At 34.1% G+C, this 16,398-nt stretch overlaps 1 protein-coding gene across 3 annotated transcripts in view; it reads left to right on the top strand.

Annotated features, from left to right (window-relative positions):
* LOC131492922 (uncharacterized) overlaps nucleotides 1–16,398 on the top strand; it is a 534,086-nt gene that overhangs the window by 263,643 nt on the left and 254,045 nt on the right. For all 3 annotated transcript variants that reach the window (XM_058696867.1, XM_058696869.1, XM_058696868.1), the window contains 2 exons: nucleotides 3,078–3,152; nucleotides 7,945–7,995. In XM_058696867.1, coding sequence (XP_058552850.1) covers nucleotides 3,078–3,152; nucleotides 7,945–7,995 — 126 coding nt within the window. The remainder of the gene's footprint in view (nucleotides 1–3,077; nucleotides 3,153–7,944; nucleotides 7,996–16,398) is intronic.

Raw genomic sequence — 16,398 nt, 5'->3', positions numbered from 1 at the left:
TGTCCTCTTTTTTTCTTAGTTATCTTGGCTAGATAGCTTATCAACCTTATTAGTCTCTTCAAAAAATTAGTATTTGGTTTCATTGATTTCCTCTACTGGTTTCCTGTTTTCTGTTTCACTTATTTCTTGTCTAATTTTTATTGTTTCTTTTCTTCTGCTTATTTTGGTTTTAAGTTGCTCTTCCTTTTCTAGTTTCTGAAGGCAGAAATTTAGATGACTGATTTGAAAATTTTCTTATTTTCTAACATATGCATTCAATGCTGTAAATTTCCCTCTAAGCACTGCTTTGGCTACATTCCACAAATTTTAATAAGTTGTATTTTCATTTTCATTTAGTTCAAAATCTTTTAAATTTCTCTTGAGATTTCTTATTTGATCTATGTGTTAGTTAGAAGTAGCCCATGCATTTTAAGATTTTTCAGTCTTCTTCTGTTACTGATTTCTAGTTTACTTTTCTTGTGGTCTAAGATCAGACATTGTATGATTTCTATAGTTTTAAATTTGTTAAAGGGGTGTTTTATGGCCCAGGATGTGGTCTGTATTGGTGAATGTTCTATGTGACCTTGAGTAAACTGTTTACTCTGCTGTTGTTGGACTGATTAGTCTACAGATGTTCATTACATCCAGTTGAGTGATGGTGGTGTGGAGTTCAAATATATCCTTACTGATTTTTTACTTCATGATCCTGTTCATTTCTGATAGAGGAATGTTAAGGTCACCAACACTGAGAATGGATTCATCTATTTCTCCTCACAGTTCTCTCAATTTTTTTGCCTCACACAGTTTGATGCTGTTGTTAGGTTCATGCCCTTTAAGAATTATGTCTTCCTGGAGAGTTGATCCTTCTATCAGTAAGTATATACCTGATAATTTTCCTTGGTTTGATTCCTGCTCGGTCTGAAATCAATATAGCTACTTCTGCTTTGTTTTAATTAGTGTTAGCATGGTATATTTTTCTTCGTTCACTTTTAATTTATATATTTCTTTATATTTAAAGCAAGTTTCATATAAGCAACATGTAGTTCTGTCTTGTTTTTTAATCTACCCTGACATCTGTCTTTTAATTGGTGCATTTAGAGCATTGGCATTCAATTGGCATTATTGATCTAGTTGGATTAATATTTACCCTATTTACTGTTCTCTGTTATTTGTCCTTGTTCTTTTTTTGTCTCTTCTTTTTTCTGCCTTTGTGGTTTTAATTGAACATATATAATTTCGTTGTCTCTCCTTTCTTAGAATATCAATAATACTTTATTTTTCCTTTTTTTAGTGATTGACCTTGAGTTTGCAATATACACACACAACTAATCAAGTCCACTTTCAGTTACCACTATACCACTGTACAAGTATTATGGATACCTTACAATAACAAAATAATCCTAATTCTTTCTTTCCATTTCTCATATCATTACTGCAATTCATTTCCTTAGTTGTAAGTATATATGTGTGTATATATAAATAAATATATATGATATATGCATGTGTACACATAATCTAAAATTATGTTGGTATTATTTTGAACAAACTGTTATTTATTAGATCATTAGTAAGAAAAAAGGGTTTTTTTTTTTGGTTGTTGTTTTACTTATTCCGTTTTCACTAGTCCCCCATTCTTTATGGGTATCTGAGTTTCTGACCCATATTCTTTCCCTCTAAAGAACTTCTTTTAGCATTCTTTCAAAGAAATAAATTTCCTCATTTTTTATTTATCTGAGAAAGTATTTATCTTTTACTTTTGAAGGATAATGTTGCAGAGTGTAGAATTCTAGGTTAATGGGTATTTTTCTCTCAACACTTTAAATATTTTATTCTGCTCTTTTCTATTGCATGGTTTCTGAGGAGAAATCAGATATCACATATAATTTTTATCTTCCTTTATAGATAAGGTGCTTTTTTCCCACTGGAATCCTTTAGGATTTTGTCTTTTTCTTTGATTTTCTGTAGTTTAAAAATTATATGCCTACATGTAGCCTTTTTTTTTTTTTTTTTTTTTGGCATTTTTCTCACTATTATCTGAGCCTCATGAATCTAAGGTAGGTGTCTGGCATTAATTTGATGAAATTCTCAGTTATTGTTTCAAATATTTCTTCTGTTTTTTTCTTTCTCTTTTTCTTGTATTTTCATTCTGTGTATGTTACACGTTTTATAATTGTACTACAGTCCTTGGATATTCTTTTAGTGTTTTTTCTCATTGCTTTTCAGGTTTTGAGGATTCTATTAATATATTCTCTAGCTCAGAGATTCTTTCCTCAACTGTGTCTAGTATGCTAATATGATCATCAAAAGAATTCTTCATTTTTATTATAGTGTTTTTTATTTCTAGCATTTTTTTTTTTTAAGTTGCGAAAGATTGGGTAGAATGGGTTGGAGTTGGGTATTTCCCTTTCCTGGTTAGTTAGACTCTGATAGTAATGCAGCATTTCAGGTTCTAGTTGACTAGTTTCCCCTGAAGGCAGGCCTTGTAAAGAAAAACAGAGTGATCTGCTATATTTTAATATGGTTTCTTTCCCCTCCCACTGCCAGAAGCTGGAAGGGATTTTCCTCTGATGTTTATTTTGTAAATGTGTTTGACCTCCTGGAGATAAATCTCACAATATTGTGGTGGTTCTCCTATGACAGTTTCCTCCCAGGGTTTTAAACTCTCAGTTTTGTCTGTACTGAGCCTCCAGCAATTTGTCAGTTACAGTTCAGATTTTCCCATTGTGGCACTGGTTTCTGCAGTGGTTTTTGCTGCTGAGGCTCTGCTGAGGTACCCCACGTCTTGCTGGCTGTCTTTCTAATCTTGGGGACAGTGGTTTGACCTGTGTCTTCCCCTCTCTGGTGGATCCAAGAAGCATTATTCAGTCTGTTCAGCTTTATACTTGTTGTTAGGATGGAGTGACAACATCTAAGCTCCTTATGCGTGGAAATAGAAACCAGAATTCCTATTTATAACTTTATACCTTTTTTGAAACTAATTCCCTCTAATAAATATTTACCTATATTTCTTATAATACAGTTTTTATATCCACCATTTTACTGGAGTTTGATGCCAAAAAAGGATAGCACAGATTTAGTTTATTCCTCTTGTTTTCCAGGTGAAGAAACTAGGAAACCACGAAGAGCAGTGATGTATGCAGGGCTGAAGCACACTGAGGATTCTTCCCATCCAGGTATTTTTCTCTGAGACAAATAAGAGGGGAATGATTGAGTGTAGGAGGGTTTGTTTGTGGCTCCAACAAGCTTCCCGAGACTCACAGTGTTCCTGAGCAAGGTGTGTGTAAGGTAAAAACAGTGACTGCATGTTGCAAAGCCTGAAGGCATTGAGAGAAACTCAGTTTGTGGATATATTTAATTTTTAATAATACTCAATAAAATGACTACTACATGGGTCAGATCAAAGGTGACTTTTTAAGGTAAACCCCATCGAGCAGAATAGTATTATCCTTCATTTGCATTCTTCTAACATTTTGCTCATTACATTATGACATTTACCACATCTATTTTAATTTCCTGTTCAAATGCTATCCTCCAAGTAAGCTGAGAGTATATGAAACAGAGCACCATTGATTATTAGTTTTTCTAGTCCTAATATTTAACTCTGGAACATAATAGGTGATCAACATATATTTGGTGAATTGAATCGGTACATATTATACCAGGTAACTTGAAGCACATAGATTTTCTCAAGGTTTGCACCTTATACAGAAAAGAATTCTCCTAGTAAGCTTTTAAGAAAATAATAAAGTTTGAGGTGGGCCTTAGCAGATGAATAAAAATTTAATCATGTGTGTATGGTAGAGAAAGTTCTTCTCTACTGGAAAAACAAAGTGTATTTTAAGGGGACCAATGTTAGTGTAGGTGACAGGAAGGAGAAGGAACAAGGATAGTGTGGCTGGAACAAAAGTTAGTCTGGGAAGTGAGGGTTAAGCAGATGAGCTCTTGTCACAGTGAGGGATGGGGTAGCAGGGAGTGGACATGAGCTTTCAGGTTTTTGGTAGGAGCGTTGATTTGCAAACCCCTAAAATTAGCTATGAATTTTCCTCCCCAAAACTTTTCCCTGTATTAAACTACTACCATTTCATTGTGTGACATTTTTACCTACTCAGTCAGTCCTGGTGGGAACCAATCCAGCAGCATTAGTGTCTCCCTTCTTGTTACCCGCTAAGCCATTCACTTCTATCTCCAGCCATTCACTTCTCTCTATCTCCATCCACTGTCACTGCCCAAAGCCAGGTCTGCGTCTCTAACCGATCTAGATTTTATCATCCTAACTTCTCTTGCTAATTTCATTCTTGTCCACTGACACAGAAACCATAGCAGTGTCCTATAAATGTCAGTGGAAGTGTTTTTGTGCACCTCAACTCTTTAATAATTTCTTTCTTCGTGTAGAATAAAACTCAAGCTCCTTATTTTAGCCTCTAAGTCCGGCATGCTGTGGCTCATGCTTTTCTCACCAATGTAACTTCACGACTCTGTGTTCCAAGTCTATCATGCTGCTGTTACAGGGACCTGCTTTCAGGTTTCCCACCTACATTAACTCTGTCTTTCCATACTCTTCACAGAGCCTGCTCCTTCTCACTCGGCATATCTCAACTTAAATCTTACACCCTTTGGGTCTTCTTCAAACATGTTATGAAAAGCGAAGTCCTTTCATTTATTTTAAGACTTCTTTAACCCCTTACTTGTAAAATAAAATAAAGATACAGATAATTGCTATAAAATAAATGTGCAGCTAATTAATTATTATGAGGCCAACATCTTTATTAGCACGTGACCGATCAGGTCAAGAAATATTGCCTGACACATTAGAAGCTGCTCACAATGCCTCGTTCCCAGCAAAATCCCTTCCATTCCCCTGAAGCAAAAATTCTTCTAAGTTTCAGCAATCACTTCCTGGCATTGCTTTAATCTTATCATGCAAGTGTAGCTTCCTAAACCCTTTGCCTCAGCCTTGTCCATTTGTTTTTCCTTTGTTTATATCTTTCCAGTAGATTTTGATATATAGCTTCTATTTCTGTCCTTTTCTCCTTATGTTTTACTTTTAATTGAAGTATAACACATAAAATAAAAGACCGATTTTAAATGTACAATTCAATACGTTGCCTCAAATGTATCTATCCCTGTCATCATCAGAACAAGATTTTTTCTGTCAGTTCTATCTCCCAGAGAAAACCATTGTTCTGATCTTTATCACCGTAGTTTTTCTTGCTCTTGAATGTCATAGAAAGATAATTATCCAATGTGTACTCTTGTCTCTAGGTTCTTTCGCTCGGCATAATGCTGTTTTATGTAGTAGTCATTTGTTTTCTTTTACTGCTGAATTCCTTTTTTGAATATGCTGTATTATTTTTGAATCCATTCTGTTGTTCACAGACATGCAGTTTTCAGGCTCTGTGCCTAAAGAGCTCAGAGTCTGCTTGGGATTCCCTGTCTCCCTCTCTCTCTGCTTCTCCCCTGCTTGCTCACGCTCCCTCTCTAAATAAATAAATAAACTTAAAAAAATGTATATATGGACATACTTATACCAGTCTTTCTGCGAATATGTTCTCATTTCTTTGGGGAAAGTTCCTAAAAATGGTACTGATGGATTATATAGTAAGCGTATGTTAAACTTTATGAGAAACACATTGTTTTGCAAAACATTTGTACCATTTGACATTTCAACCAATAATATATGAACATAACAATCGCTTCATATCTTTGCCAACAACTGAATTGTCAGCTCTAGCAAGCATTCTGGTGAATGTGTGGTGGTATCATATTGTGGTTTATTTTATTTCTTTGGTGACTCCTTCTGTTAAACATCTTCTCACGTACCTTTTGGGGACATATATTTGTCTGTTCAAGCTTTCTCCTATTTAATTGGATACTGGATATTTTTATTTTTGTATTGGAGTGCTTTCTACACTTTTGTGTCTGCACACATATGTGCACACATACATAAAGCTCGTATATACACATAAGTATGTATGTACACACATACACATATATATGAGTGGGTGTAATGGTGTGTGGATGTCAAATGTATGTATTGAGAATATTTTCTCCAAATCTGTGGTTTGCCTATGTTTTCTTAATGGTGTCTTTGAAGAGACTATTTAATTTTAATAATGTTTAATTCATTGACTTTTTTTTCATGGGTATTTAGGCATTTTTGTCCATTCCAAAAATCATTACCTACTCCCTGCTCACAAAAATAGTCACCGATGTTTTTTTCTAAAATTTTGATTGCTTTAGCTTTTATGTTTATTTATATTATAAATCTCAATTTACTTATTGTTTATGTCATGTACAGGTCAACTTGTTTTTTTTTTTTTTTCATAAAGATACCTAGTAATTTCAGCACCATTCTTTTTTTTTTTTTTTTTTTTTCAACGTTTTTTTATTTATTTTTGGGACAGAGAGAGACAGAGCATGAACGGGGAAGGGGCAGAGAGAGAGGGAGACACAGAATCGGAAACAGGCTCCAGGCTCCAAGCCATCAACCCAGAGCCTGACGCGGGGCTCGAACTCACGGACCGCGAGATCGTGACCTGGTTGAAGTCGGACGCTTAACCGACTGCGCCGCCCAGGCGCCCCTCAGCACCATTCTTTAAAAACTATCCTCATGGAACTACTTTGAGAGCTTCATCAAAAATCATTTGGCCTTATTTTTGTGAATTTATTTCTCTAATATGTTCTTTTAGTCTATATTTTTAATCTTAATCCAACACAACCCTGTCCTTAGTCTTTTATTCTTTCACAGAATTATTAACTATTCTAAGGTCTTTGAATTTCCATATAAGCTTTAGAGTTATCTTGTCAATTTATTAAAAACTTGTTGGTGTTTTGATTAGGACTGTCTTGAATTTTTATTTTATTTTATTTTTTTAGTTTTATTTATTTAAGTAATCTCTACATTTAACGTGGGGCTCAATTTTAGGACTTTTGAGATCAAGAGTTGCATACTCTTCTGACTGAACTAGCCAGTCACCCCTCTCTTGAATTTTTAGATCACTGTTTCTCAACTTTTTTTTTTTATTCTTACCCTCCCAAACACAAGGAGAAAAAAGAAATCTACTTAAATTTTCTCAAATAAGAAATATTATATAAATAATAAGATTCTATTAGATATGGTTGAGCTTTGGAAGGTAATAAGCCATTGTATATGTAAGAATATTTTTCCCCCCAGGAAGCAATTTTTATCTATTTGTGGGTGATTCTGCCCCTGTTGAGAATACATGCTTTAGATCATTGTGGAGAGAACCTTAAAAATATTTAGTCTTCTGTTCCATGCATTTGATATGTTTCTCCATTTATTTAGGTCTTCTTTAATTTCTCTGGCAATGTTTTCTGGCTTTTGGTGTGCAAATATTTTACCTTTTTTATTAAATTCATTCCTCAATAAGAATTTCAGTTTTCTTACACCTTAAAAACTGGCATTTTTATTATGTTTTCCAATTGTTTGTTGTTAGTATATAGAAATACAATTAATCTGACTGTATTGACATTGTAACTTTTGGCATTTCAATGATAATGCTGGCATTTTTTTTAACGTTTATTTATTTATTTTGAGAGAAAGAGAGAGAAAGTGAAGGGGAAAGGCAAGAAAGAGAGGGAGAGAATCCCAAGCAGGCTCTGTTAGCACAGAGCCTGATGTGGGGCTCAAACTCGTGAACTGTGAGACCATGGCCAACTGAGCCACCCAGGTGTCCCGTAATTCTGGCAGTTTCTTTCTGATGCGTTCTTTAGGATTTTAAATCTAAACCATCATGTGTCTGCAAATAAAGGCAACATGCTTTCCAATCTTTGTGCAATATCCTCCTGAGGGAAGGGTTATAAAAATTTAAGTGAAAACCACTTCATAACGTTAAAAGTAAGAAGCAAGTATTTTATTGCTGTTGCATTTTTAGCTGCTTTTCCATATCAACCAACAGTGACTGTGGTCAATGAGCATGCCCATTGTTGTCTTTTACCTCGTAGGGACCAAAGCGTCTGATACGATGGATGGACTGGTTTCCTGGGTTGCCAAAGGTAGGATTGCAAAGATTTTCCTTTATTAGAGGGCAGCTGAGAAAAAGGGAGCTTTCCCAGCTGGCCTCTAGAAGAGAACACAACAGATAGATTTGGCCAATGACTGCAAGTTTGTGTAAACAGTGCTTTCTTTCGGGCCTGCTTCTGAGAGGGCCCCTGGAATGTAAGTTAACAACTGAGTTCATAACCAGAGTTTCTCTGGAGGCTTACTGACTTTGATATTCCTGGAGGTGTGTGAAAAAACTGATCTTGGCTGGCCAAGGTCTGGAGAAATGAAAACGTGCAATTACTTTGGAGTCACATCCTATTTTCTTATCATCTTATGTTTGTGTATGCCTGTGTTGGCTTCAGTATTGTGCAAACTTGATAATTAGTCCCTTGGAGATTTCTGGTACTGACTTGAATTAAACTGAGGAAAAAGTTTTCATCAAACATCATCAGATCTGGATATAGAGGAATGTGTAATACAGTGTGAATAAAGGAAAGCCAGTAAATGCACAAGAGACTGGAAGTAGAGTGAGGTGGTAAAAGAGGATAAAAAAGGAAAGAAAGAGCTGAAAGGAAGTCCCAAATGTATCCTGAAAATCTACAATATATAAGATATTTTAGATATTTTTTTCCTTTTCATAACCTTTTTAAAAAACGTACAGCAAATGTAATACTTGCTCATTTTTAGCAAGTTTATATATTATAGCATTTGTCATTATAATTGCAAAGACAAAAATTACCTGAGATCCCTGCCAAAGCATAACTAATATTATGTATTGCTTTTCACTGTTTCTTTGATATCTCTCTTACCTGCCTACCTACCTACGTATTGATCAGTCTATCACAACTTACCACAATATAGATCAGAAAGAGTTGTTCTGTACCTTAGGCTTTCTTTAATATTATACACTTTAAGCAACTTTACTGAGGTATAATTTATATTTTTTAAAAATTCATTGAAATTGACAGTTTGAGTTCTGATAGATTTATGCACTTGTGAAGCATAGCCCATTCAAGATATGGAGCATTTCCATCCAGAAAGTTCCCTTGTGGCTTTTGCATACATTCATCTCTAACTACTTGCTTCAGGCAACTACTGGTTTGCAAAACTGAAACTATGCATTAGTTTTGTATATCAATTATACATTAGTGTTAAACATTAGTTTTACAGGTTCTATTTCATATAAATTAAGCCATATTGTAAGTATTTCTTTATGTCTGATTTCATTTGTTCTGATTCTGTTTTTGAGATGAATTTGTGTGTGTGTGTGTGTGTGTGTGTGTACATGTGTTCATTCTTTTTGCTGCAGAGTAATATTTAATTGTATGGATATACCACCATTTCTTTATCCATTCATCTGCTTATGGTTTACTTACGGATACTCTGAATAAACTATTCTATTTTTCACCATTAAATATATTATTTATAGGTATTTTGTAGATATCTTTACTAATTTGAGAAAGATGCCTTTTATTTCTAGTTTGCTCAAAGTTTTTTTTTTCCTTCCTTACATTTTACCATGAATGAGTTGAATTTTTCCAGATTTTTTTTTCTGTCTCTACTGAGATAACTGAGATGTGAGGAGGATCATGCAATTTTTCCTCTTTTATATGTTAACATGGCAAAACATATTTCATTTCCAAATGTTGAACCAACCTTGCATTACAGAGATAACTGTATTTGATCATTCCAGATTATTTTATGTATATGTCTTGATTGCATTTGCTAATATTTGATCTGGAGTTTTGAATCTATGATCATGACTAATAGTGGTCTAATTTAAACTTTCCAAAAAAAAAAAATCCAGAAATTCTTTGTTAGCTTTTGGTATCAGTGTTGTACTGGCTTCATAAAATGATTAGGAAAGCATTCTCCCTTTCACTATTTTCTAAAAATGTTTGAGTAACACTTATAATATATCTTCCTTAATTATGTAGTAAAATTAATCAGTAAACCACCGGGGTCTGGAGTTTTCTTTGTGAGATTTATTTATTACGATTTCTTTTTTTTTTTTTTTAATTTTTTTTCAACGTTTTTAATTTATTTTTGGGACAGAGAGAGACAGAGCATGAACGGGGGAGGGGCAGAGAGAGAGGGAGACACAGAATCGGAAACAGGCTCCAGGCTCCGAGCCATCAGCCCAGAGCCTGACGCGGGGCTCGAACTCACGGACCGCGAGATCGTGACCTGGCTGAAGTCGGACGCTTAACCGACTGCGCCACCCAGGCGCCCCAATTATTATGATTTCTTTAATGGATATAAAGTTGTTCTGATTTTCTGTTGCTTCATGTGTTAATTTTGGCAAGTTGCATTTTTTAAGGAATTTGTTTCATTTTGTAACATTTTCAAATTTTTAAATAATATTCTTTATTATCCTCTTAATAATATTTATAGGACCTATAGTAATAGTCCTCTTTTTATTTTTAACATTTGTATTTTGTATTTTTTCGTCTCTTATTTTCTTGATTATTTCTCCTAGATTTTGATCAATATTATTAATCTTTTAAAAAAATTGTGGACTCTGTTGATTTTTTTTTCTTCTGCCAGTCTGTTTTCTATTTCATCAGTTTATACTCTGATCATTATGAATTCTTCCCTTTTTAAATCTTGGTTTTAATTTGTTTATTTTTCCTCTTAGTCTTTTAATAGAGAAACCTACACTATTGATTTTAAATCTAAGAATTTAATCTAATATTTAAAAATAGGGTTTGCTTTTACTGTATCAAATTAATTTTTATATGCTACCTTTTCATTGCCATTATTAAAGATTGTTCTAATTGTCGTAGTTTATTCTATGAAAACTTATTTTCATATCAGTATTAATAAATTTCTCAATATTTTATGATTTTATTTATGTTCATTATTAATGGTTTCTAATGAATTTTTATTATGGTCAGAAAACATAATCCTGAGAAATTTAACACAAGACCATAGGGGAGGGGAAGAAAAAGAAAAAGAAGTTAGAGAGGGAGGGAGCCAAACCATAAAAGACTCTTAAAAACTGAGAATAAACTGAAGGTTGATGGGGGGGGTGGGAGGAAGGGGAAAGTGGGTGATTGTCATTGAGGAGGGCACCTGTAGGGATAAGCACTGAGTGTTGTATGGAAACCAATTTGACAATAAATTTCATATTAAGAAAGAAAGAAAGAAAGAAAGAAAGAAAGAAAGAAAGAAAGAAAGAAAGAAAGAAAGAAAGAAAAAGAAAGAGAAAGAAAGAAAGAAAGAAAACATAGTCTGCTATTAGGTGCATACACATTTAGGATTGTTGCATCTTTTTGGTCATTATTTTTTTTTAATGCTCATTCATTTTTGAGAGAGAGAAAATGCAAGTGGAGGAAGGGTAGAGAGAGAGGGGGACAGAGGATCTGCAGCAGGTGTCGTGCTGTCAGCACAAAACCTGACATGGGGCTCAAACTCAGGAACCATGAGATCATGACCTGAGCCACAGTCAGATTCTTAACCAACTGAACCATCCAGGTGCCCCTCTTTTTTTTTTTTTGTACTTTTTATCATTATGTAGATTTTCTTTAGCTTTCATATATCTCTTTGCCTTGATTGTATGGCATTGATATACCATACCAGCTTTCATAGGCATATTGTTTACATAATATTATACCTTTTTTATTGTCCTACTTTCCAACTATTTGTCTTAATTTTGAAGTTGGGCCTTCGTAGACAGCAAATATCGAGGCTTGTGTTTTCATTACTGTGGTTTAGATAACATTTGCATGTAAATGATACATCTAGTCAACATTTACAAGACATTTACACGTAATTATTGGTATGGTTGAGTTTATGTCTGCCATCTTTCTTTGTGTTTCCCCTGTTTCCTTTTTGTGTTTGTATCTCTCTTGCTCCTTTCCTTCTTTATTTTGGGTTAACTGACTACGTCTGGCATACCATTTTAATTTCTTTATTGGGTTCTTAGCCATAACAATTTTTATGGTTCTAAATATTGTCTCTAGGGCTAAAAATATGCATTCTTATCTTATTAAAGTCTATTTACAGTCAATACTATACCAATTAACACCTGACTCTAAACACTTTTTATATCAACACTTTCCACTTCTCACTTTATACTTGACAGTTCCTATTTCATGGATGTAATCATTTTACTACATTATATTTGCATTTGTTAACTCTTCTTCATTTATGTTATTGTTGTCATATATTTTACTCCTGTATTATTATAATACCCACCTTAAAGTGTTACTATTTTTGTATTTTACAGTGAGTGGTACCTTGAGAGAATTAAGAGATAAAAAATAGTTTATACTCTCATTTACCATTTCTGATTGTCTTTGTTACTTCCTATGGGTCAGAGTTTCCATTTGGTATCGTTCACCTTAAACCTGGCAAATATCCTTTAGATTATCTTATAACTTGGGTTTGCAGGTACTTATCTAAAAACAGCTCTTATAAAAAATTAGCTTTATCTCATCCTTCCTTTTTGAAGGGTACTGTCAGTAGAGATTTCTTTTTCTCTATTCTTTTAGCAGTTGAAAATTGTTCCAATATCTTTTAGCTTCCATTATTTATGATGAGAAGTCAGCATTTATTCTTATCACTGATCCCTATATATAATGTGTTGTTTTCCACTGAATCCTGTCAATATTTTCTCTTTCTTTTGGTTATAACCACTGTGACCTCAATGTGGCTATGTGTGGGTTTTGTGCATTTATCCTTCTTGATGTATTCTGAGATTCTTGGATATATAAATAAATGTTTCTCATCAAATTTAGGAATTTTCAGCCATTATTTTTTCAAACCTTTATTTACCTCATTATGCCCTTCACCAACTTCTTTTAAAATTCTAGAACTCTTTTTACAAACATGTTAGACCATTTGATGTTGTGTTTCCATTCCCTGATAAACTGTATTCATTTTTCTTCATTTTATTCTCCATGTTTCAAATTGACTCATTCTGCCCTTGAGTTTGATTTACTATTTCTTCATCATATCAAAACAGCTCTTAAGGCTGTTCAGTGAGTTTTTCATTTTGTTATTATAATTTTTAGTTCTATAATTTCCATTAGTTCTATGCTTTATATATGTATGTAGTTTTTAAAACATTTTTGTATAAATATACAGTTTTCTTTTTGTGGAGTCTCTGTTCATTCATTAAATTTTGAATATATTTTTGTTTTGTTCTTTAGCCATATCTTCCTTTAGTTCCTTCAATAGGTTTGTTATAGCTGCTTCAACATTTATTATTTTTTGAATGTTATTCATTTTTCATTATAAGTGTACTTTTTTGTTTATCTGTATTCGTTTTCATAGTAAACATGTATATTTGCAATGAAAAAGCAGTGAAATTTCAGGTTTCATATTATTTTGTTAAATTCACTGCTCAATAAGAACAAAAGAGAGATTTGTGACAATAACATTTTATTGAAAATATTAATAACATTGTACAAGCTGATGCAATGTTTTGTTATTGTTTGATTTCGGTTTGGCTGTTTTTTTAATTTTATTTAAATCCAAGTTGTTTAACATATAGTGTAATAATGGTTTCAGGAGTAGAATTCAATGAAACATGGGGCACCTGGGTGCCTCAGTCGGTTGGTTAAGCGTCTGACTTCAGCTCAGGTCATGGTCTCATGGTTCATGGGTCTGAGCCCCATGTTGGGCTCTGTGCTGACAGCTCAGAGCCTGGAACCTGCTTCAGATTCTCTGTGTCCCCCTCTTTCTGCCCCTCCCCTGCTCATGCTCTGTCTCTCTCTCTCAAAAGTAAACATTAAAAAAATGATTCATCACTTACGTATAACATCCAGTGCTCATCCCAACAGGTGCCTTCTTTAATACCCTTCACCCATTTAGCCTATCCCCCCATAAATGTTTTTAATCCCCACTTTAATCCCCATCCCCCACTCTCCCCATCCTCCTACCCATTTCCCCTCTGGTAAGCATGTTTGTCCTCTATGGTTAAGAGTTTGTTTCTTGGTTTGTCTTTTTTTTTTTTTCTTTGCTCATTTGTTTTGTTTCTTAAATTCCACATAGTAGTGAGATCGAATGGTATTTGTCTTTCTCTGACTGACTCATATTTTGTTCAGCATTATAATCTCTAACTCTACCCAAGTTGTTGCATATGACAAGATTTCATTCTTTTTCGTAGCTGAATAATATTCATCTTCTTTATCCATTCATCTATCAGTGGGCACTTGGGCTGCTTCCTGGTTTGGCTATTGTAAATAATGCTGCTAAACATAGGTTTGCATGTATCCCTTTCAGTTAGTGTTTTTGTATTTTTTGGGTAAATACCCAGTAGTGCAATGCCTGAATCTTAGGGTACTTCTAATTTTAACTTTTTGAGGAACTTCCATTTTGTTTTCCACAATGCTGCACCAGTTTGTATCCCTACTAACAGTACGAGAGGGTTCCTTTTTCTTCACGTCCTTACCACACTTGTTTCTTGTGTTGTTGATATCAGCCATTCTGACAGGTATGAGGTGATATTTCATTGTAGTTTTGATTTACATTTCCCTGACAATGAGTGATGTTCAGCTTTTCAAGTCTGTTAGCCATCTGTCTGTCTTCTTTGGAGAAATGTCTGTAAGTATCTTTTGCCCATTTTCTTAAGTGGATTGTTAGTTTTTTGGGTGTCAAGTTGTATTCATTCGTTACGTATTTTGTATACTAACCCTTTATCAGATATGTAATTTGCAAATATTTTCTTCCTTTCAGTAGGTGGCCTTTTAGTTTTGTTGGTTGTTTCTCACTATGTACAGAAACTCTTTATTTTGATGTAATCCCCAATGTTTATTTTTGTTTTTATTTTGTTTTATTTTCCTTGCCTCAGGAGACGTGTCTAGAAAGATGTTGCTACAGCCAATGTCGGAGATTACTGCCTGTGTGCTCCTCAAGGATTTTTATAGTTTCTGGTCTCACATTTGGGTCTTTAATCCATATTGAGTTTATTTTTGTGTATGGTGAAAGAAAGTGGTCCAGTTTCATTCTTTTGCATGTGGCTGTTCATTTTCTCACCACCATTTGTTGAAGAGACTATCTTTTTCCCATTGCATATTCATTCCTCCTTTGTCAAAGATTAATTAACCATGTAATTGTAGGTTTATTCCTGAGTTTTCTGTCCCGTTCTATTGACCTATGTGTCTATATTTTTGCCAGTACCAAACTGTTTTAATTACTTGAAATAGGGAATTGTGATACCTCCATTTGTTTTTCTTTTTCAAGATTTCTTTGGCTATTTGGGGTTCCATCTAAATTTTAGGGTTGTTTGTTCTAGCTCTGTGGAAAATGCTGTTGATATTTTGCTAGGGATTGCATTACATGTTTGGATTGCTTTGGATAGTATAGACGTTTTAACAGTATTTGTTTTGTCAACCCATGAGCACGGAATGTCTTTCCATTTCTTTGCATTGTCTTGAATTTATTTCATCGGTGCTTTATAGTTTTCAGAGTACAGGCCTTTTACCTCTTTGGTTAGGCTTAGTCCCAGGTATTTTACTGTTTTTGCAATTGTAAATGACATTGTTTTCTTAATTTTACATTCTGCCACTTCATGATTAGTGTATAGGAATGCAACAGATTTCTGTACACTGATTATGTATCCTGTGACTTTACTGAATTCGTTTATCAGTCCTAGTAGTGTTTTGGTGGGGTCTTTTGGGTTTTCCGTATATAGCATGCCACCTGCAGATAGTGGAAGTTTTATTTTTTCCTTACCAGTTTGGATGCCTTTCATTTCTTTATGTTGTCTAATTGCTGTGGCTAGGACTTCCTAGTACTATGTTGAAAAAAAGTGGTGAGAATGGACATCCTTGTCTTGTTCCTGACCTTAAGCTCTCAATTTTTCACCATTGAGTATGATATTGGCTGTGGGCTTTTCATGTAAGTACTTTATTATGTTGAGATATATTCCTGCTAGACCTACTTTGCAGAGGGTTTTTTTATCATGAACGGATGTTGTTGTTGGTCAAATGCTTTTTCTGCATCTATCTAAATGATTATGTGGTTTTTATTCTTTCTCTTATTGATGTGACATATCACAATGATGGTTTGGGGATTATTAAAATACCCTTGCATCCCAGGAATAAGTCCCACTTGATTGTGGTGTATGATTTTTTAAAAATATATTGTTGGATTCAGTTTGCTAATATTTTGTTGAGGCTTTTTGCATCTATATTGATGAGAGATACTGACCTGGAGTTCGTTCTCTCTCTCTCTCTTTTTTTTTTCCTGGTGTCTTATCTGGTTTTGGTATCAGAGTGATACTGGCCCCATAGAATGATTTTGAAAGTTTTCCTTTCTCTTCTTTTTTTTTGGAATGGTTTGAGAAGAATGGACATTAACTGTTCTTTAAATGTTTGGTAGAATTTGCCTGTGAAGCCATTTGGTCCTGGACTTCTGTTTTTTTGGGGGGGAGTGTTTGGATTACTGATTCAATTTCTTTCTTT

This window comes from Neofelis nebulosa, chromosome 13, assembly GCF_028018385.1.
Source record: "Neofelis nebulosa isolate mNeoNeb1 chromosome 13, mNeoNeb1.pri, whole genome shotgun sequence".
NCBI lineage: Eukaryota > Metazoa > Chordata > Mammalia > Carnivora > Felidae > Neofelis > Neofelis nebulosa.
Note: the sequence above shows the minus strand (reverse complement) of the source record. Positions and strands in the feature narration are given on the sequence as shown.